Raw genomic sequence first — 20672 nt, 5'->3', positions numbered from 1 at the left:
TTTTGGCGTATTGAAATGCAACAGCGCCCCCTACGGTGACAACCTGCGGTGGTCACAGAATTTGGTGTTAACAGCGATTGTTTATATTCCTGAAAGATGCTTTTAGTGGAAGCACAGGTTTCTGTAGCGTTAGAACAATGTGACCATTTCCACAGTGTGAACTCTGCTGTAATCTCAGGTTGTTCCACACTTATTCACTTAAACTGCTAAACCTGATCAATAACCAACATCATACAGCTTCAGTGTGTTTCACCTCTTTAATTTTTTTATTTCGTCAACATTAAAAAAAAAAATACTGACAGTGCAGGTAAGCTGTTGCACATTATCATCAGCTAAACCTCCCTCACCACCACAGAAGGCGTTAAAAAAGACCAGAAAAAAACAATAAATCTAATAAACCTTCCTCTTCATCCCAGAGAAACTCTTTAAAGTTGCTGTGACGAGAGTTCGGTTGCAATAACAGACTGAAAATGAAGATAATATTTTCATTCACCTACTACTGTATTAATATAGCACAACATATCAGCCTGGAAGAAGAATACAGCATGTCATAGTGGGATAGTATGAAACAAAACCACATATTTTTATAAAACCTTCACGTCACACTCCGTTTCTAATCATAGCAGTTCATAGTTGACACAAACTGAAGCAATAATAATAATAAAAATCTAGCCGACCTGTGCTTACTACAACCACAGCTATAGAGGCTTTAGTTACTACAGGGAAGATTTAAACTGAATAATCTCAAGGATTAACATTTTCCCACCCTACTTCAGCTACGGTCAGTCACGACTGAGCTGACACTTGGCACATACAGTGGCTCTCCAGCAGTGAGCCAAAAAAAATCAGATGCAGATCAATCATTTCAAAACTTTTCTCACCCTTTAATGTAACTGTACAACTTGAGATTTTATGATCAGACCGTCCTCTTCTTCCTCTGTGGTTTCCTGTCTCTTTGGTCTGACCTTTGACCAAAGAGGTCAGACTATATCCTCTCTTTGTGATCATGTTGACATACACGCCGTGCCTAATTTTGGTGTCTTTCAAACAAAACTTGCTGCCAGCTTCACTCCGGCTGTGCACACAGTTAACTTCCTTCCTGACAGATTTGTCTTTTGCTTGAATTATGCAGGAAATATCACCGTAATGTTGGTGAAAAAGTCTGGAAATGATTTGTCACGTTGCCATTACAAACACCCAACCTTTCAGTCGTTTGAACAACCATAAGATCCACTGAAGGTCAACGCGTGTCGAGGAATTGCTACAGACATTTTCATAATTACAAACACAAATTGTCGACGACATAGAACACGTAGTCAAAAGAAAAACTGAAAAGAGTTTCTTACAAGTGTTTGTATATCATGGGAGGAAAGAAGGGAAAAAAATGTGCTTTATACACCGTGATGTCCAGTCCCTCAGGAAGCCGTGTGTGTTTGCTGCAGCCCTACAATGACTGCTTCCTCATCTGAATTTACTCTCCAGTGTGTTACCTGTCCTGTTTTTATTTATTTTTTTTCCCTCCATGGCATCCAGAGAGCGCTTTGGGATCTACATCTTTGTGGTCGCAGAGACGGAGCAACTCCTCACCAGAATACTGACACTGCGTTAGCAGACCGAAGGTGCTATAGTGAGATTCGTACACACGAAGGAGCCGTTATGTACAGGTGCGTCGAGGCTTGAGTCGCTTTTTTCTTTTTTCTTTGTTTTGTTTTTGTTTCGTTTTGCATCTGCTGCCTCTCGGAGTCTGTGGAACAGTCCGTAAGCTTTAACACTGGCTGGTTTTGTCCGGGCTGATGAAGCGCTCCTGCTCCTTTTCCGCCTCGTTCGTCTCGGCCTGCTTGTCCTGGATGGCTTTCATGTTCAGCTGGTTTGCGTCGCTGTTGCCGTGCGCGTCCTGACGGTGGCGCTGTCGCTCGGCGCTGTGCCAAATGCCATAGCCGAAGTAGATTAAGAAGCCTGTGAAGTTTAAAAGAAGGAGATATGAGAGGAATGTAAGTCTTTAACAGAAATGCAGCTATAGCTCCAAAAAAAGTTAATAATTCAAAATTTTATATTCAACATAAATTAAAAAGTTATTTGTTAGACATATTTAAGCAAGACCCTTAATTAACCCTAAATTAAGGGCAAGAATTAAGGGTTAATCAAATACTAACCCTTAATTAAGAGTCAATTAAGTGTCAGTTAACACTTAATTAAGTGTTAATTGACTCTTAATTAAGGGTTAATATCTGATTAACCCCTAAGGTTTAATTAAGGGTTAATTAATTGACGATTCAATCCATTGATTCTGGATCAATTTCAGAACTACTGAATCCAGTGGTTCTGGATTAAGTGGTTCTGAATCCAGAACCATTGTGATGTAAAATGGCAGTATGTTTTAAAATTGGGTTTTTTGAGCTTTACATCATGTTATAATGTTATTCCCTCCCTCATCAGAAATTCCTGGGCTGTTGCCTTGATTCTTTCACGCATATCTAAGGAATCTTTCAATCTCCATGGCAACCATTCGGCTGTGTAAAACGTCTGGGTGGACTTAGCCCCACCCTCAAGGACGAAGCTCCTCCTCAGAGCTGCAGTTTCCCAGCTTCCACGTTACAGGCCAGCCCTCCCCGACAACGCCACCAGCCAGCTCCTTCAGACTAGCCAGCAGGAATTAGCAAACACCTGATGGAACTGAGCATCAGATGAGCTTTTTATACAAGCTACTTCTCAGAAGTAAAAACGTTGGTAAGGCTTAATAAAGGAGCGATGTTGTGATGACTTCCTGAATGGATGGATGGAGGCGGAGTTTCAGAAAGAGCAGGAGTTTTTAAAGCGACAAAGGCCCAATTTCAAGGTGTTAAATTTGTCAAATTTCTTTTGTCATATTTGATACATGCAGTATTTTTGTAACAACTGAAGGTAACATTGATATTTGTGCTATAAAATGTAGCTGGAAAACATAATACTGCACCTTTAAAGATTGTTTGTATGCTAGAATGGGTCAAAGCCACAAATGATATCGGCTTTTACAGATGCAACATAGTTCAACTTACCTGCAGCCATCCAGACAGAGAAACGTATCCAGGTGTCTCCACTCAGCTGGACCATGAGGTAAATATTAACAAATATACTCAGAATAGGCAGGAAAGGCAGGAAGGGTACCTGTGACGACGAAGGAGTCGTTAGGTTTCAATGTGTTGATGGACACATGGCCCCATAAAGCAGGACTTTGAGCTGAGATAAACTAGCCACAGCCAAGCTGCTACATACCATGAAGGAGACCTTCTTGGTCGTCTGTGGCTGCCTGCAGATCATGAACACGCAGAAGCTGAAGATAAGGAGACACACGGACAGCAACGCCAAAATCCACACTTCCAAACCAACGATTGAGTTAAAGTGGTAGGTGGTGAGATAACTGATGACACACACTACAATCACTGCAGTTGGAGGAAACACACATAGAGATTATTCTAACGTAAACAGGGATTAGAGTCAACCGCAAATGGAAAGAAAAAAGCGTTGGACACAACAGGTTGCATACCCAGGACACCGATGGACATGTTGACCACAGAAGACGACTTCTCGGACGGTAAGAGAGGAGGGTGGAGGACAGCCTGAAGGATGGAGTTACCACCGTTCAGCATGTTCAGGTGGGACTCTGACTCTGTCAGTTCGGACTCTTCGGATGCTAAGCAGTTCTTCTCACCTTTTCCTGGCTGCCTCTCCAGAGCTCCGTCTGGCTGGTACCTGGAGGACAAATATATTCAATTCTGTGAAGTTATTACTAGTAATACCTCCCTTAAATTTGATAGACACATTATATAGCAGTGAGTTTGTAGAAAAGTGAAGGAATTTTCAACGGCATGGAAAGCTAACAGCTAGCTAGCAGAAAGCAGCTAGCTGCCTCTGATTTAGCTCATTTTAGCAATTTAGCACAGCTGGGGATGTCACAGCCAATGACAAAATTTACCTCCCTGCAACTGTTGTCGTTCTGCTTTCTGAGATTATGTGTCAGACTCCCTGTGAGTCCCACAGCAATGTTTTAAACAGTCAGGTTTCTGTACAAAGGTAGCGAAACTTTATTACAGTCCTTAGATGTCATTTATCGATCCAGTTTGTAAATTAAGTAAGTAAAATGTATCTATGTAGCACTTCTTACAGGTCAGAAACCACAAAGTGCTCTACAAAATATAAAATATAAAAACAGAAAATAAAACGGAAGGAGCCTGGCTTTTCAGCTTATTATGTTTTGGTGCCGCGGCTCCCTTCCTGCCTGTGTCATGTGACCTTCTGTATCTCCATGATGACAGAGAGACCAGATCCGCGCCTCCTTTAGCTTCGCGGCATTTAAATCAAAACATTCACTTTTATAAAGCAGAAAAACTATTTCTTTAACACAATTAGCAGGACTGAAATATTTGATAAATTATCAAAACGTATTAAAAAAAACAACCCACAAGCTTTAGCCTAGCACTAAACCAAACAGCGCTCTTTGAAAACACAAAGAGCAAAACGTGAGTTTACTGAAACGGTAGATATTCGTGTCTTACGAAAAAATTATAAAGTTAGGTGAACTTCACATGACTTGTCAAGACATTACAGTAGCTTTTTAGTTAGTACATTATGTTTCACCTAAAAAAAAAGCACAAACTTCATCAACATGTCCCTGTTCTTAAATGACAGCTGTCAATATCTAATTCACAGATTGTTAAAATGACTCAAACTCAAAGTCTTTATGTCTGAGTACTACTCTGCTAAATTATTAGATATTAGTAATTTATATTTCCATAACAGACTTTTGTAAATTTTGTCTCTTTTTTTCTCAATTGAATAATGTCTGAGTTTCTGCACAAGAGTCCATGGATTTTCTTGAATGGATTTTAAGTTTTTATGTTCTTTTTTGCTCAGTTTGTACAATTTTCTGTTTTCTTTGTGTTTGTAACTGTTCAGCCATTCACTCTCTTTAGCTTCCCTCAGCTGTCTCACCTGTTTCTCATCTTGGTGATTATCAAATGGAGGTTTTTGTTCCTCCATTTGTTTAATCATTAATTATTTGTCAAAACTCACCATTGAGTGGCCAAACGGCGCCAAATGATAAGTGTTTTGTGGCAATGTCTATAATTTACCAATTTCAGTTTGAGTTTGACATACTCACTGGAATGACAGCTGTCTAGTTCACGTAACTTGTCCTGATAACTTTTTTGAACCTCGCTTGAAGAATTTGCACTACCCCTTTAAGGATTTAAAGCCACAGGCCCATTAGATGTGCGCCACACATATGAAAAACATGCATATCCTCCAGCAGTCGGATTGAGAAATAGCTGTCGTGATTTTAGCTTTGACAGAACAAGTAAGGGCCGTATCCAGTTTAGACCAGAACGGGCGCCAGAAAAAAGAGCTGCTGCGCTGAACGCCCTATGTTTAGCAAGTAAAGAAACTTAAATAAACAACCCGCGCCTGCTGAAACTTAATGTTCTTACAATGGGAGCTTTCACATCTCTTACATCACCGAGGTGACGCAATCACAAACAGGGTAATCGGGCTTCTGGGCATTTGAAAAACCTATTAACACGGCTGCTTCCTAAATGTTTTGCAAATCGGATTCCTCTACACAGCGTTGCTCTGGGAGAGATTTGTGTGCGCGCCCACCTGAGAACGAGTACGCAGACGGCAACCAGCGAGTAGGCCAGCAGAGTTCCAATAGACATCATGTCCACCAGGGCCTTAAGGTCGAACAAGAAAGCCATGACGGCTGCAGAGAGCAGAAGACTTCGTAAATAAAGAAACATGGAGAACTGCTGCATTTTTCAGAACACATTCAGGCACCGAATTACAGTCATTACACATACATGATGTTTTTTTTTTTTTTTGGGGGGGGGGGGGGTTTTGTGGGAAATTTTTTTTTTTAAGTGCCAAAACAAATGGGAGTCCACAGATACAAATTAAGTTTCATGCAAGAAAGTTTCATAAAAACAAACAGAAAAAAACTTTTTGACTTTAACAGCTTAGATCATTTCCATACTGAGCTTCAATTGATACAAGAGAACTGATGTCAGAACACCAGCAAAATGTAAAAGGTCCTTTGTGGAGGCACCAAATAGCTCTGAAAAATGGTTGTTGGTACTATTTCTTTGCTGGCACACTGATTAAACATGCCAAAATCAAATAAGTTATTTTTCATGCTTACAGCAAACTTCTCGTGTTTACACGTTAACGTGTTCAACGTTTTCTTTAGTTTTTTTTTTGTGCCAAAATCGTACGGCAGAAACTCGACGGGTACGGCAGAGCACCTTCGGGATGTGATGAAACGGCATAAAACATAAACAATACATGAACACATTCAATTCTACTAGAACCTCATAAGCTGCGTTTCCATTACAAATGTGCGCAAAACTTTGTTGATATTCCATCAATGTCGAAAAAGCACAATTTCACAACTGCGTTTCCATTAAATATAAAAAATAAAAATAAAAAAACGCAATTAAAGCCACACGTGCTCACGCGAGTCGTCATCCTGTTACCGCTTCCCGGCGTCGTCGTCTTCTTCGTGGTTGCTGCGAGTGGTGACATCCGGTTGTTCATCACGTGACTCTTGTGATGCGAAAAAAGTGTTTCCTAATTTTGATACAGCAAAAAAAAAAAAAAATCTGTTTTATCAAAAAACGTGAGTTTTATTTATTAAATTGCCGCGGCTGCATTAAGCGATCAATGGAAACGCAGCTGTAGTTCAACAGTATGGAGCAGATCTCAGCAGCAGAGTTCCAAACAGACAGCAGTATGTCTGCCATCCCTTTCAACATTTTCTTTAAACAAAGTGGAGGGGAGAAAAAAACAACAACAAAGAAGCTCTCTGGTATGTTGCTGCTTGGTACATATGGCTTTTGATTGCATGGGCTACCCCCTCCCCCAAACCTCTCCTGTCCTTCCAGTTTTCACATCTGCCAGCCTCTTCATCAGGTCGTTCACCCCATTAAGTCTCAGCTTTAGTGTCTGAGCAGATTGTGCAACTATGTGCCAAACACCTGCAGTCCACTAAGCAGGAAGGCTGCAGAAGCAAATGTTTGTTATAAGCACCGCATTAGTCCACAAAGACCAAACTGTTGACGTGAGCTCTAGCACGTTGTTGCACAAGTTCATAAACACCAATGTGAGTTTGAGTCTCATTGTCAGTGTATGGGGGACACTGTGAGTACCTCTGTGGTGCCTTATTAGCAATGCTGGTTGCTATGTTGATGACTTATGACCATAGAGTGCCATAGATGGAAAAAGTGGCACTTTTTCATGCTGCTGCACCACATAACCACCATTTCACTTTGAGCCAAACAGCACCTTGGTGAGTTGTGTTGATGTGGTACACTTAAAGTAAACTTTGATTAACTTTAATTGTGGCACAGTGCTACAAACTCACCCAGCTAATAAAATCCGGAGCAAAACCGGTTGTAACCAAGCCAAAAGTAGCCAATCAGAATGCTGACTTGGACTTGATTCTGACAATCCTTGCTCTCAAAAGCCAATATGGCTGCCACTTGCATTAAACATAGAGTTAGCTTTAAGATTAGACAGTTTATTTGTACTTGTGTCAATTTGTATTCTAGAAAATCAGCTTTAGTTTGGTTTGTGGGAAAGCAACGTGTGACTTTATCAAATTTTTATCAAGCAAAAAATGGAATAGAAACATCAAAAATCTACAATACAAACATAAAAAAAACCTTACCCCCCTGTGCTAGCATACCGCTGAATAAGTATTAATCTTTCTAGTATTTAGCTTTCAACAAGAGAACGTGAGTGACAATGTAGCTTACCACCATCATTGTGTGAATGAATTGGTGAATGACTGAATGTAGTGTACAGGGCATTTACTTTCTTCTTGTATCAGCAACCAATGTACCTGCCATACAAGCAATCTATTCCATTTTTACTTTTCTGATAATAAGCATGCTCTCTAAGATGCTCTGCACCAAAGTGAAAGTGTTTTCTTCCATGTCTGAAATTACCTGGCTCTACCTTAGCAACAGTAAAACAAATGCATAGGTACAAATGCGGACATTTCCATCATGACAATTGTTGAGAACATAATTCTCAATATTTAGTATCTGTTTCATTTCCAAAAGAACTAGGAGTATTGTTTGGGTGTGTGGCATTATTAACTTTTGGAAAATACCAGGAAACGACAAACAAAAAAAACCCATCATCAAGTCACTCAGCAAGGGTAATGCGCCAAAAGATGCGGTCAAATCAACAAGGAACTTGTTTTGACTGTTCTAGGTTGGATTTTATTATCAAATTAGTTGAGTAACTTTGATATTTTTGCCGTGTTTCTTTGGCGTCACCCCACTATCTGCCTTTGTCTTTTAATACAGGATGAAAAGTCTTGTAGACCTGTGGGGTTGACGTAGTAGGAACACTGATCATTCCTCTTGCTGAGTGTAACAGCTCCTTCGCATGCTTTGGAAACACCACAACCAAATTCATGCAGTTACCACCACCAGCTGATCGTGAGCACAAAGAAAAACACACATAAAAAAAAAAGAGACAGAAACCCAGACAGTCCATGATACAACCCAGTGATAGGCGAGTCCTTGTCCAGGAGCTTACCCGCTGTGGTACCCGCTGCCATGGTGGCAGCCACGGGTGACTGGCGCTTACTCACTTTGGACATAAATTTGAACAGAATGCCATCTCGCGCCATGGCAAAGAGAATGCGCGGAAGAGGGAACATGGAGCCCAACAGGCTAGGGAGAAGAGGGTTCATGGTTAAGTCTAGAGCATTCTGGGAGAGAGAAAACATGACACCTGCACAACTGTGAAAGAAAAACATCCTGTGCACATATACAGAAAGTCCTACAGGTCGTATTGATTTGTCAACAAGTGAAATTGAACCAATTCCAATTTTAAAAAAAGAATTGATTTAATCATTTCTTTTTACTCTATTGTTTCTTTCACAATTGATTGGTGGAGACACATTAGCTGATTCGTTTCACTTGCATGATCCCCGGCTCTCACCTGCAACTACACCGGAGCTCATAGTGGCAATAACTGGGGTCTTCGTCTTAGGATTGATTCGGGCTAAGGCTTTGAAAAGCACCCCATCCTCTGCCATAGCATAGATTACACGAGGCATGGGGAAAATGGAGCCCAGCAGACTGCGTGAGACAGCAGAGACATGCAACACCAACACGTTAGTCATGAGCCCTCAACCCGGACAAACGGACAGGAGCATCGTAAAAGCTTCAGAGAGTCAAGACAGTCCCAACAATGTCCTTCTTTCCTGCTTGTAACGTCATTCTTGCAGTCTGTCCTTCAGAGGGGAAACTGCATATGGATCTTTGAGGAATGTGTCTCCAATAGATTTCCACGCGCTATCATGAGACCCAGTGTGTAAACATTCACTTCAAGCAAGAAAAATGTGCGTTAAAAGCAGTTTCACGAGACACATAGTCCACACAGATAAGGTCCATTAGCAGACTTGAACAAGATTCAGTTGAATCGAGAACCTGCAGAGAACGTTCCAATCGATGAAAAGTTTTGATTCGACTGGAAGAATGAGATCGGCCGACTCCGCTAATACTGACACCGACGGAAAAGAAAGACAGAGTTGGGACAACGCAATATGTTTCTGAGACAGACTGAGGCTTGCTCAGCAGCTCTCAGCACAAAAAACATGCTGGGGCCTCAAACAGACAGAATTAAGCAATGCACCCACCACAGAACGTTAAGCAACAGGAATCAATCCAATTACAAGACACAGACAGAGATTGACAGTCAAAGCTGTTGGCTGAATCTCATCTGCCATTATCACCCAGAATTTACAGTTAAATTACATTCCACCTAAACACCAGCAATGTTTTGGTTGTTGCTGCTTCTAAGAAAAACAAGGCCTTACCTTGTAGATAGGGCACATAGTGAACCCACAGCAACCACATATTTGGCGGGGCCCCAGCCCACATATTCAAAGGCCATGGGGAGTGGGCTCTTCTCGTCCAGCAGGTAATAGGGCATCATCAGGGTGAGCGCAGCAGAGACACCAAAGTACGCCAGGAAGCATACAGTCAGTGACACCACGATGCCGATGGGAATGGCCCTCTGGGGGTTCTTCACCTCCTCTCCTGTTGCACACAGAGAAGTGAACACAGATGTGCTGGCTCAATGAAAACCGCAGTAGATCCAACCCGACGGACCCAGGAATCACCTGTTGTTGCGATGCAGTCAAATCCAACGAAAGCGTAGAAGCAGGTGGCGGCTCCGGCTAACGTCCCGCTGAAGCCGTAGGGCATGAAGCCACCAATGCCATAATCGCTGCTCACGTTGGCCGTCGCCGACAAGTTCCTGAAACATGCATACCGTCGTTTCATAACGACTGAGACCGGCGCTGACCTGCACATTTCGACAAGTCTACGCGCAAAGCGATATGGGTTATCGGCGTAACAGAATGTACTCGACTGGTATCAAACGAATCCTTTACCTTGTGACTACCGTGACATTGACGAGAGATTCTTCGGTTATCTTCCAGTTGTATGTGTCTCCTTTGACGAAGCCAGAAATGATGACAAACAAGAGGACGAGCACGTTGATTGCAGTGAAGACCTTGTTGACCCAGGCTGATTCCTTCACTCCAAAAGACAAGAGCCCTGGGTGAGAGCAACCATGGCAGAGTGTAAAACAGAACACGATGAAAGCTTGAGCTAAGCTGAAATTAAGTTTTCAAGCATTTGAGAGCCAAAAAAGTCCAAACTGTTCAGACTCTTTAGAGTCAGTCCTCAAGGCCAGCGTCCTGAACAAACAGCTCTTGGTTTGTTGCACAAGGATTAAGTAGGTCATTGCTGAGGCTTTTAAATGAAGATTCCCTTTCAGTTATTTTTTATAAATGACTCTTATCAAAATTAAGCTGCAAATATTCAAGCGACTTTCAATGCTCCACTAGAGTATTTTGCTTTTGTAAAAAGCTCCAACATATTTTTAAAAATTGTAAACTTGGCCGTTCTCTGCAACAGATATTTGTTGAATCTTTAAATATTGTGATTTAAGACATGTTTTTACCCATTGGATTACTGGAGAACTTAACAAATCTAGTCATAATTTTTTAAACTTTTTTTTAAAGGGGGTATTTTGAGATTTTTACATTGTGTTCACTAAATTTGAGTTGCAGAAATTCTGCTTTTTTGATCCACATAAAAACAACCAGACACTGGTGGATTGTCTTTGAGTCCTGCTGGCCTAATGTAATCATAAAACCCATTATGGATGTCATTTAATCAAGAGGAATGTATCGAAACATGACTGTTTTGAGTCTTCCATGAACTTTGATTAATCTTGTCAGTTTAACCAAAAAGCAAATAGTGACTCAAGTTACTATTAACCTAATGCAGCAGACATTTGCAAAGACATTCATATCCCTTGAACTTTTCCATGTTTTGCTAACACCTTCAGTTGTTACAAAAGTTTGACCTAACATGTTGAAATTGGGCCTCCGTCTCTTTAAGAAGCTTCTTCTCCTTCCGAAGCTCCGCCTTCAGGAAGTCATCACATCAACACTCTTCTATTGAGGGGTTCTCAGTCCAATTGGAGCAACTGGACTGAGAAATGAGCTCAGCTGATGCACAGCTCTACCGGGTGTTTGCTAATTGCTGCTGCCGCTAGTTTGAAGGAGCTGAGTAGGGCTGCTTTGTGAGGCAAAAGCTCGACTTTGGAGCAGCAGCTCCGGGGGAGGAACTGTGCATTGATTCGCCCAAGTGTTTGTTGCCACGAGAGATTGAAAGATTTCTCAATAAATTCATGAAAGAATCAAGGCAACACTACAGGTATGTTATTGATGAGGTAATAACCTTATAACACAATGTAAAGCTCAAAAAAGTCAATTTCACAAAACACTGCCCGTTTAAATAACAGACCTCGGGACATTCCTACTAACAGTTGTTGATATATTCTCCCACCTGAGCCCTGGGTCTCTGTAGCTCATCCAGAGCTCAAGTTGTCTCCCTATCAGCTTCTCTGATTAATGTCCTCCTCACTTGACCTGTCAGCTTAAGTTGTCGGCCATAATTTGGTAGGTTTGTAGTTGTGCCATATTCTTTTGAATGACAGGCAGGAGAGTGCCAAGAGATCTCAAAATCTTTGGATATTATTTCCTAACCCAACCCTCATTTAAAAAACGTTTGAAAACCACGACATTGTAGTTCAAGGGTGTTGTAAACATTCAAAAGGCACTGCGTGAACTGCACTAGGCACTGTGTAAGCCTCATGTTTAGCTTGTTGTCACACACTGTGCTGCCAGCTTCTTATTGAATTATGCCAGGTTCGGATCATGAGTTAAGCTGCAATGATTTCGGTTTCCGTCCCCTTCACTGAAGCCTCTGTATGAGTGCATTCAAGGGGAATTTTGAGATGAGCGGCCAGCGCTGATGTGCTTACCAGAGAGCAGCAGAATGAGGAACACGGCAAAGAAGTCAGGATACGGAGCCAAGCCAGGAGAGTTCATGCTGAAGTAGGTTTTGCAGAAAACTTCGATGTGTCCACCAGTCATCTCGTCAAATGTGCCACTCCAAGCTCTGGCAACCGAGGACGTACCTGATTAAAGAAACCAAAGGTCAGTCTCTAAGAATACCCACGCTCTCTCTTCTTAAAGTCAGGAGACATTTGTCACAAAACCCCCCCAAAAAACTCACCAATGACATAAGAGAGGATTAAGTTCCAGCCAGTAATGAAGGCAAAGATCTCTCCCACCGTCACATAGCTATAGAGATAAGCGGAGCCGGTCTTGGGGACACGGGCCCCGAACTCGGCGTAGCACAGGCCAGCCATGACGGAGGCCAGGGCGGCGATGAGGAAGGAGATGACAATGCTGGGGCCCGAGTCTCCCTTGGCCACCTCTCCGGCCAACACGTAGACGCCAGCCCCCAGGGTGCTGCCCACCCCCAGGGCAATGAGGTCTACGGTTCCCAGGCAGCGGCACAGCTTGGAGTCCTCCAAGCTATTCATGTCCACCACCTTCCTGCGCACCAAGGAGCGGCTGAACGAAACGACTTGCTTCAGCATGTTGTCACCTGTAGGCAGACAAACAAAACAAAAAAAAACAGATTTAAAATACCTGTTCCTATGGGTGTTTTGATTGGTTAGGTGAAGGGTGTCTGCCTGAACGCCCCCCGGTATATTCTAGATCACAGGTGTCAAATTCCAGTCCTCAAGGGCCGCTGTCCTGCAGTTTTTAGATGTGCCACAGGTTCAAAACACTGGAATGAAGATAAGTTCTCCAGAGCCTTGTTAACGACCTAATTAGTCTATTCAGGTGTGATGCAGCAGAGGCACATCTAAAAGTTGCAGGGCAGTGGCCCTCGAAGACAGGAGTTTGACACCCCTGTGGATCGATATCCTAAAATCAAAGTGCAAGCCAGTGCAGAACATCAAAAAATAAGCTTGCAGATAACAACTATCAACAAATCAATACTTGTAACGCTCGCTCAGCAAAAGAGAACCGGACCCGTGAACATGAAGGGTCGGGTGCTGGGGAGCAGCTCGGGTTCGGCTCCATCTGCTTTGCATTTTCAGGTTCTTACAGCCCCGTTCTACTGAGACTCGTTGAAAGGCGAGTTACATAACGTGTGAACACCGAGGGATGTTAACCCTACAAACTGTGACGTGCACTGGAGGAGCGCTGCCAAGTCCCGGAGAGCTGGTAAAGTTCGTACTCTACGGCTCCCGTCCGACTATTGTTTGGGGTCATAGTGCAACTCTAAGTACTCAAAGAGCTGCTTTCATGAAACGGCGAGAGTGTGGAGCATTCCAGCAGCTTGCTGTTCCAATTACACACGGGGCAAGAAACTGCAAATTCCTCTTTCGACGCAGTTTTCCTGCAAATTACTGTGCCTCTTTCCATTTGCACAGAGGCAGCCTTGATATTTGCACTGTTACAAGTTTTTAAATGAGGATGTTTCTGTAAAGACATTTGCTTTGCTTCTTTGAACCTGCAGAACTGACCATCCTGACAACAAAAACCATCCTGACATGTTGTATTTCGTGGAGTTTGAGTCCTAGCAGCTCATTAATACAATAACACAAAAGTAATATCAATCAGCCAAGTTTATCTGAATGGCCCATTTCAGCAACAAGGCAGTTCAAAGTCACAAAAACATCATAAAGTCACCAATCGAGAAAGCAGTAACAAACGTTACATTTTGTCCGGTGCCATCGTCGAAATCATCAACACGCAATCATCAACACGCAATCATCATATGTTTAGTCTTGATTTAAAGGAACTCTGTGTTTCCATGACATGACAGTTTTCTGGAGGTTTGTTCCAGATTTGTGGTACATAAAAGCTGAGTACTTCATAACTACAGTTCTTTGCAAAAAAGAACTGAAATGATAAAAGCTTAATTCTGGCGTTTCATCTTCAAAACTATCACATCTGCAGATCTTTTCAGTTTCCAGAAAGAAAAAAAATCTGCACTGGTAGAGTATATCCCAAATATATGAGACTTTCACCTACCTTAGAGTATCACACCTCTTGAGAGCAACAGCTTCCAGGTTCAGGAATAAAAAAAACCCTTCCCCAAGTGAGATGAGCTGCACACAGGAACAAGTCAGAGAGCTCGTTGTGATCTGACGAGCCGCTAAGCGACACTGTGCGAGAACATGAACTGTACAGAGCAAGTCTGTTTCACTCCTCCTCTTCCCTGTCTTTAGAGTTTCTTCATCACAGGATCTGCCCTCAGCCTTGCTCCTAAAATGAATTTACAGTACAAAGCAGCTGGAAGGGGAGGCAGGACTGAATGAAGGGGAGATAAGGGGGCGGAGGAGGGAACACGTGGGGGTGGGTATTTTACCTCTGTGACTCTTGGATTGAAGGTAATTGAGGACAACCTTGCACCATGAGCTCCTCCACTGGAAACGTACAGAAAGGAATGAGGGCAGAAAGAAAGAGCGGGGCGGGGATCCTATTTTAGAAAAAAAAAAAACAGCATAAACAGATCCCAGCTGTCTAGATGCTTACCGACTGCTGATAAATGATTGGGTAACTTTCACTGACAAACACCATGGCAGACACTGTTTACCCACCGCTGCCCACAGGACCGCTGCTAAAAGCCTGGATGCTGATTGGTCAATGAAGGGTGGAGAGTGCTGTGTTGGAGGAGTGTGTGCGTGTGTGTGTGTGTGTGTGTGTGTGTGTAGGTGTGTGTGTGTGTGTGTGTGGGGGGGGGAGGTAAGTCCTCCTAATGGAAGACAAGTATTGCTCAATGTACCCTGAGCTATTGGACCTATGAGCATATTAAAATCAATAACAGCCTGGCATCTTCACAACTACTCCACTTCACTTACAACGCCTGACCTGTGGAAGAAAATTACAAAAGCTTTTTCTTTTTGTCTTTTTCTTTTTTACCCCATCAAACAGTATCTCTGAACAACACTTCTGGAAACCAGTCCAAATCAGCTCAAGGCTTCAGTGGGAAAGTGGCAGCTGGCCTCAGGAAGCCCCCCATCCAACCCCGCCGACCAGAGAGACTCCGCGGCGTGACAGCAGCAGTCACCTGGCTCTGGGTGGGTGCCTCCCACTGCAGCCTGACAAATATCACGGACAAACTGCCCGGCAACTGTCGGCTGCTGGAGAGAGCCGACTGCCTGACCCGCATGCTGATTTTGGGGAGAAAGCCTTCCTTAGAGGATTACTGACAGGAGAAAATGGTGAAAGGTTCAAAATTAATTTCGAAATCAAGATGCTTTTTAAGTTTAGATTTTTTAAATAGAATAGTGTAAAAAGCAAAAAATCAAATTTTTTTAAAATGAAAAATAGAGCAAAGCGTTCTGCACTGTAACCATGGCAGCAGTGGAAAGGAGTCAACTGGCTCGCGGTGTTTCAATGTTGACACGCGCTAATCGTGTGAAGCCAATTGAACGCAACGCGGCCTCCGATGGCCGCGAGTGAGCCCCGGCTTGCAAAACGCGGACGTGGTCAACAGATTGAGTGGTGTTTGCGTTGCGGACACCGGGACTGCTCGCTCCAGTTAACACTGTTGTCACCAGGAAATGTTAGAGTGAGCAATATCGCTGATAAGGCGGAGCGTGGTGTCTCGATGATGTAGCGTGATCAGCGTTTGGGTCGCGACGAGGCTGAAGGCCTCGATTCTATGAAAACCGGTGTGGTTTCTATGGTGTTCCTTATCTTGGATTGGCGGAGAGACGTCATTGTAAATCAACGTTTAATGTGAGTGGAAATAATTGTCTGACTTGCTGAATTTGTTAGTTTGCTCGTTTACAAGAAACGAGCAGTTTCCCGTCTTTATGGTACTTTGTTTTCATGGTAGTGGACAAGATCCATCCATCCATTCATTCACCGTCTGTCTACCTCACCCAGACATGTTGTCACTCCATCACATATGAGACAAGATATAAACTAAAAATCCAAGAAATATAATTACAAAAAAGTAAAAAATGTCATCAGGTGTTAGACTGAAATAGTTGTCAGATCCCCTACATTCAAAGACGATTTTGCCACTCAAACTTTTTCACATTAGATGTATTTTCTTGGGATTTTATGTGTGGTGGATAGTGCGCAACTGTAAGTGAAAGGAAAATGAAAAATTTGAAAAGTGTGGCATGCATCTGTATAGTTCCCCTCAGATGTCCAATTGTTTTGTTAAAATTCTGGACGTCTTTTGAGGAAACAGATTTTTTTCCTCCCTCCGATTCGGCCATGAGTTTCTGTGAGCCTTGCTTTTCTAGTCTTGTCACACATTCTAAGTTAGGTCTAGATCTGCACTTCAACTAGGCCATTCTAGCACAAGAACATGTTACGATCTAAGCTGCCGCTGCTACTGCTGGAAGGCGATCATTCACCCAAGACTTAAACCTTCTGTGCAGATTTTCTTATTGTTTGTTCACATCAATCTGTTTAGATTCCCAGAAGAATCAAGACTTGATAAACGTGTGAATGAATGGAGGACGGTTGAAATAGTGAAGCTGCAATAACAGCTGTCTTGAAAATGAACAAGTTGAAGTATCCAGGGTCAAATGTGTACAAAACCGAGGCGACGAAGAGAATGATAGTAAAGTAGATTGGTATCAAGGATGTTTTGACACCAACTTGTCCTTTGCTATGATGGTTGTCACCTCCATTTGTCTCTGAGTTAGCCATTGTAGACTGACCACCTGTGCAGGAAGCACCTCGTCACTCACCCAATGACCTCAGCCAATGATCGTGACCCTGCTCAGGTAAGCAGCTGTAGCTAGTGGATGGACTGATGCTCAGACCTTGATGTCCAGTTGTTTTGTTAAAAGGCTGGACGTCTTTTGAGGAAACGGCTTTTTTTCCTCCCTCCGATTCGGCCATGAGTTTCTGTGAGCCTTGCTTTTCTAGTCTTGTCACACATTCTAAGTTAGGTCTAGAATGTGTGACAAGACTGGGAGAGTTATTCCTCTTCTCAGAATAAGTCACCCAGTAATTTATGGACATCAGCCTTATGAATTTGGATGAGAACATCGAGTTCATTTCATGAAAGACTCTGGCGCACCTGAGGCAGCATCGCCAAGATGACCTATTTTGTAAACTGAAAACGTGACCTACAAATATAGATTGGACGTTTGTTTTGGGAGGTCAGCATTACGCCAGATTTAGACGCACTATCCTAAAGCCTTTTTATATTACAGCTCAAGATCAGTCTGGGCCATGCAGCTTGGAGACTAAACCAGTACTTAGGTTGACTTTAATACTGTTTTTATTAAGTACAAGGATGTAGCATTATTTATGGATGCTACAGACAAGTGATGTCTATCTGGGTCGGTCTTGCAGAGAGAGCAACTTTAAAATGTGTGTATGGTGGTTATTTATTCTGTGATTCATATAGAAAGGGGGGGAAAACCTAATGGCTTTTGTCCAAAAATAACGAATTTATACAGTTTCAAATGTTGTAATTTGAGCCATTTATTAAGTTTTATCTCATAAAAAAAAACATAATGGAAACTGAGAAGTGTAATTTATGACTTTTAATGCATCTGGGAGCAGTTAAAAAAATTCTTTAAAATGTTATTGTCGTGTCCAAGTATCTTGACCTAAAGTTGACTCAATGTTCAAGTCCCTTGGGATGCACTTACTCTCAAAAATTAACTCTGCACTAATAAATGCTCACAGGGGATGGGGGTGGGGGGTTATCTGGTTCATTTTGCATGAGCACACAGTGGGAGAGAATGCAAATTAAGACACAAATCCAGTCTGACTGCTTTTATTGTTTTCTGCCTTCTCAGTCGATGCATTTAGTGCGAAGAACCCTTTTCCAGTTGCAACATCTCAAGATGTTTCTTTTGGAGGCTAAATACAGCCCATGCACCGCTTCTGAAAAACCAAAATCCTCTACAGTCAGTCAGTTGGTGGCATTATTCTTGATTTGTGCTACAAACACGTAAACCATAAATCAAACCTAAAAAACCTTATTCCTTCATAATCCTTGGATGTGCTGCATCGATTGCTGGACACTTCTGTCCAGATTTTTTGGTTGTTGTGTTTGCTACATTGCAAAAATGCTATATCTAATCCCATCACTTAGTCAAAAATCTCCTAAAAATCTTCTATGGAGATGAAGTCGAATAGAATATCCATCTTCTGACAATTCTGAAAATGAGAAGACTCAGGCAGCATAAAGACACATTAATATCCAGTTACCACCAACTAGGCATTTCTTAGATGTGGATACAATTAAATGAAATTCCTTTTTCAAGTTAGAGCAAGTATAGCAAATGTGCCAAACATTCAACTCTAGAGTGTGCTGTAATTAATAGAAATTAATATTTTGGCTAGATGTTGTCGGACTTGCCTTGACGCACGGCTCTAGCTCTGGAACCAGGCCCCTCAAGATGGGTTGGACAATTTTCCACTTCTTGAGAGGCCAGAAGTGACCAAGTTCATTGGTTCCTCTACTTTGGAGTCCACTCTGGTGAGTGAGAGGGTAACACACCTGTCCTTGCCTACATGTGGGGAAACGAGTTCTGATCGTTGTTTGTACTCATGTGCCCCACAGTAACTCAGATTCTTTTCTGGAGTCCCTGGAGGGGACGCCAAGCACTCCTGCCTTGTTCTGCTGGGGGACATCAACCTTCACATGGGCAATGACAGTGAGACCTGGAGGGATATGAAGAATTGGACACCTGTGCTTGTTACAGATTATCTATAAAGAACACCATGTTCAAGCAAGAGGAATGGCATCTTAGGCTGCAGTTTAACAATTGACTTTGTGGTCGATTCATCTGATCTGCAGCCGCAAATCTAGGACACTCAGGGGAAGGGGAGGGTTGTGATGGTAGAGGAAGATGCCCAAACGTATTGTGCGGCTCTGGTGGTAACGTCTGGCAGAGTCTCTTGTCTGATGGAGTTTCAACTCTCACACCTGGGAGGGCTTCAAATACTTCCTATCAATCATACGTTCCAGAAGATTTGTTTTTTACTCGCTCTACGGTTACAACAAGTGACATGCTGGGTTTGCTTGGGGCTCAGGCTTCCAATTCGAGTTGATTAGTGTTGGATAGGAATTGGATGCAACGTCTATGGGCAAGAGCCAGGTCAGGTTGGATTGTTTTATGCCCGAACTAAACTCGAAAGTCTGGTACTCTGCTTATGGCTGATGCTCGTACGATCTGACCACTGACGATGACAGATAAACGGACTGACGGACGGATGGAGGTTGGGTTATTTTTGGAGGTTATAATAGAGGTGGCAAAACAGTTGTTTTGTTTAGTATTGCTTCCAATAGCATGTGGCGTCACCATATTTTGATGTGCAGTCATCCATGATGGAAATGCATCGTCACAGCTTTCCCCTTCAGTGCCGAGTCCGGTGTAGGTTTAAACCCAATGTAGCTGCTAAAACCAAAAAACCCCAACAACTAATAATCTAATTCTTCATAAAGGAATGAGAAACTTACTAAACTGGGCAATGAAAATCATTATTACACAATGCAGATCACATGTATACACTGATGTGGGGTGTCAAACAGGAAGGGCGACGACATTTGGTGGGACACTGGGGCACACAAAGGGAAGAGCTACAGGAGTGAGGTGCGGCGGGTGCAGTCGCTAAGGGGGGCAGCTTGAACTCGGTACATAACGTCTTGCAGTTCAGATTCAGTCCTCCACCCAATGCCTCAGTCAATTATGGCTCACAAACTGATGTAGCGCGCTTACAATATTTTAGCACTTACCAAAACTATGCCGACAATGTTTGCAGAGCTCGCTCCACACTGAGTTTGAACCTGAATGCATGCCTCAACCTTTTGGCCACATGTTATCAATCTGTGTTTGCACTTGGAGACCTCTCGAGAAAATCCTCACTCTCTATTCAACATTGTGACAATCTCTTGAGCAGTCCTCAAAATTTATACCCAGAGCCAGGGGGTTCGGCACTTTGTTGTGTAAAAGCAGCCGTCAGGTTAGATTTTTAGATGTCTCGTCATCTCCTCTGTGACACATTATCCAATCTTTGGATGCGTTTAAAATTTTCCTGTTGCACAAATGCTTTTTTTTAATATACATATTTCTCCCTATTGTGTGCTCCCTGGTCATTTACTGTCATGGGAAAAGAAAGAAAACGTTCATTCAAGTCTGTTTTGTTGTACGAGGGAACCATAAAGCATATCTGGTTTTTACCATATCCTAAAATGATTTCATTCTAATCTAAGGTGTACAAAAACACAGATTCCACACAGTCTTGATAA

At 42.6% G+C, this 20672-nt stretch overlaps 1 protein-coding gene and 1 long non-coding RNA gene across 4 annotated transcripts; one reads left to right on the top strand and one right to left on the bottom strand.

The window, feature by feature from the left end:
* Nucleotides 1–243: 243 nt before the first annotated feature.
* On the bottom strand, nt 244–14813 carry slc7a2 (solute carrier family 7 member 2). Of its 3 annotated transcripts, none has more exons than XM_015041276.1 (12): nt 14465–14813; nt 12645–13022; nt 12391–12546; nt 10445–10610; nt 10172–10308; nt 9866–10088; nt 8986–9125; nt 5632–5734; nt 3524–3729; nt 3253–3419; nt 3036–3144; nt 244–1956 (listed from the first exon to the last, which is right to left on the bottom strand). In XM_015041276.1, exons 2-12 carry the CDS (start codon nt 13012–13014, stop codon nt 1766–1768), a joined length of 1968 nt encoding a protein of 655 aa, XP_014896762.1. In that variant the 5' UTR covers nt 13015–13022; nt 14465–14813; the 3' UTR covers nt 244–1765. The 3 variants fall into 3 exon arrangements, with proteins under 3 accessions (XP_014896762.1, XP_014896759.1, XP_014896760.1); XM_015041273.1 differs by lacking the exon at nt 14465–14813 and adding an exon at nt 13457–13536; XM_015041274.1 differs by lacking the exons at nt 8986–9125; nt 14465–14813 and adding exons at nt 8578–8714; nt 13457–13536.
* A 344-nt stretch (nt 14814–15157) lies between these two features.
* On the top strand, nt 15158–20501 carry LOC106952876 (uncharacterized). Its single transcript, XR_001426066.1, has 2 exons — nt 15158–18899; nt 18984–20501. It is a non-coding gene; the product is annotated as an uncharacterized LOC106952876 (long non-coding RNA).
* The last annotated feature ends 171 nt before the right edge of the window (nt 20502–20672 follow it).

This window comes from Poecilia latipinna, unplaced genomic scaffold (genome assembly GCF_001443285.1).
Source record: "Poecilia latipinna isolate Pla-1442-1.1 unplaced genomic scaffold, P_latipinna-1.0 Scaffold544, whole genome shotgun sequence".
Classification (NCBI taxonomy): domain Eukaryota; kingdom Metazoa; phylum Chordata; class Actinopteri; order Cyprinodontiformes; family Poeciliidae; genus Poecilia; species Poecilia latipinna.
This window is presented reverse-complemented; position numbering and strand designations above follow the sequence as displayed.

What these genes read in the sequence shown, in the direction of transcription:
- slc7a2 (XM_015041273.1), bottom strand. An exon ending in CCTCATTCTGCTGCTCTCTG is followed by an intron (nt 10,611 to 12,390) that starts GTAAGCACATCA and finishes GCTCTCACCCAG; the next exon opens with GGCTCTTGTCTTTTGGAGTG. An exon ending in CTCTGTCTGGATGGCTGCAG is followed by an intron (nt 1,957 to 3,035) that starts GTAAGTTGAACT and finishes TAAACTTCACAG; the next exon opens with GCTTCTTAATCTACTTCGGC.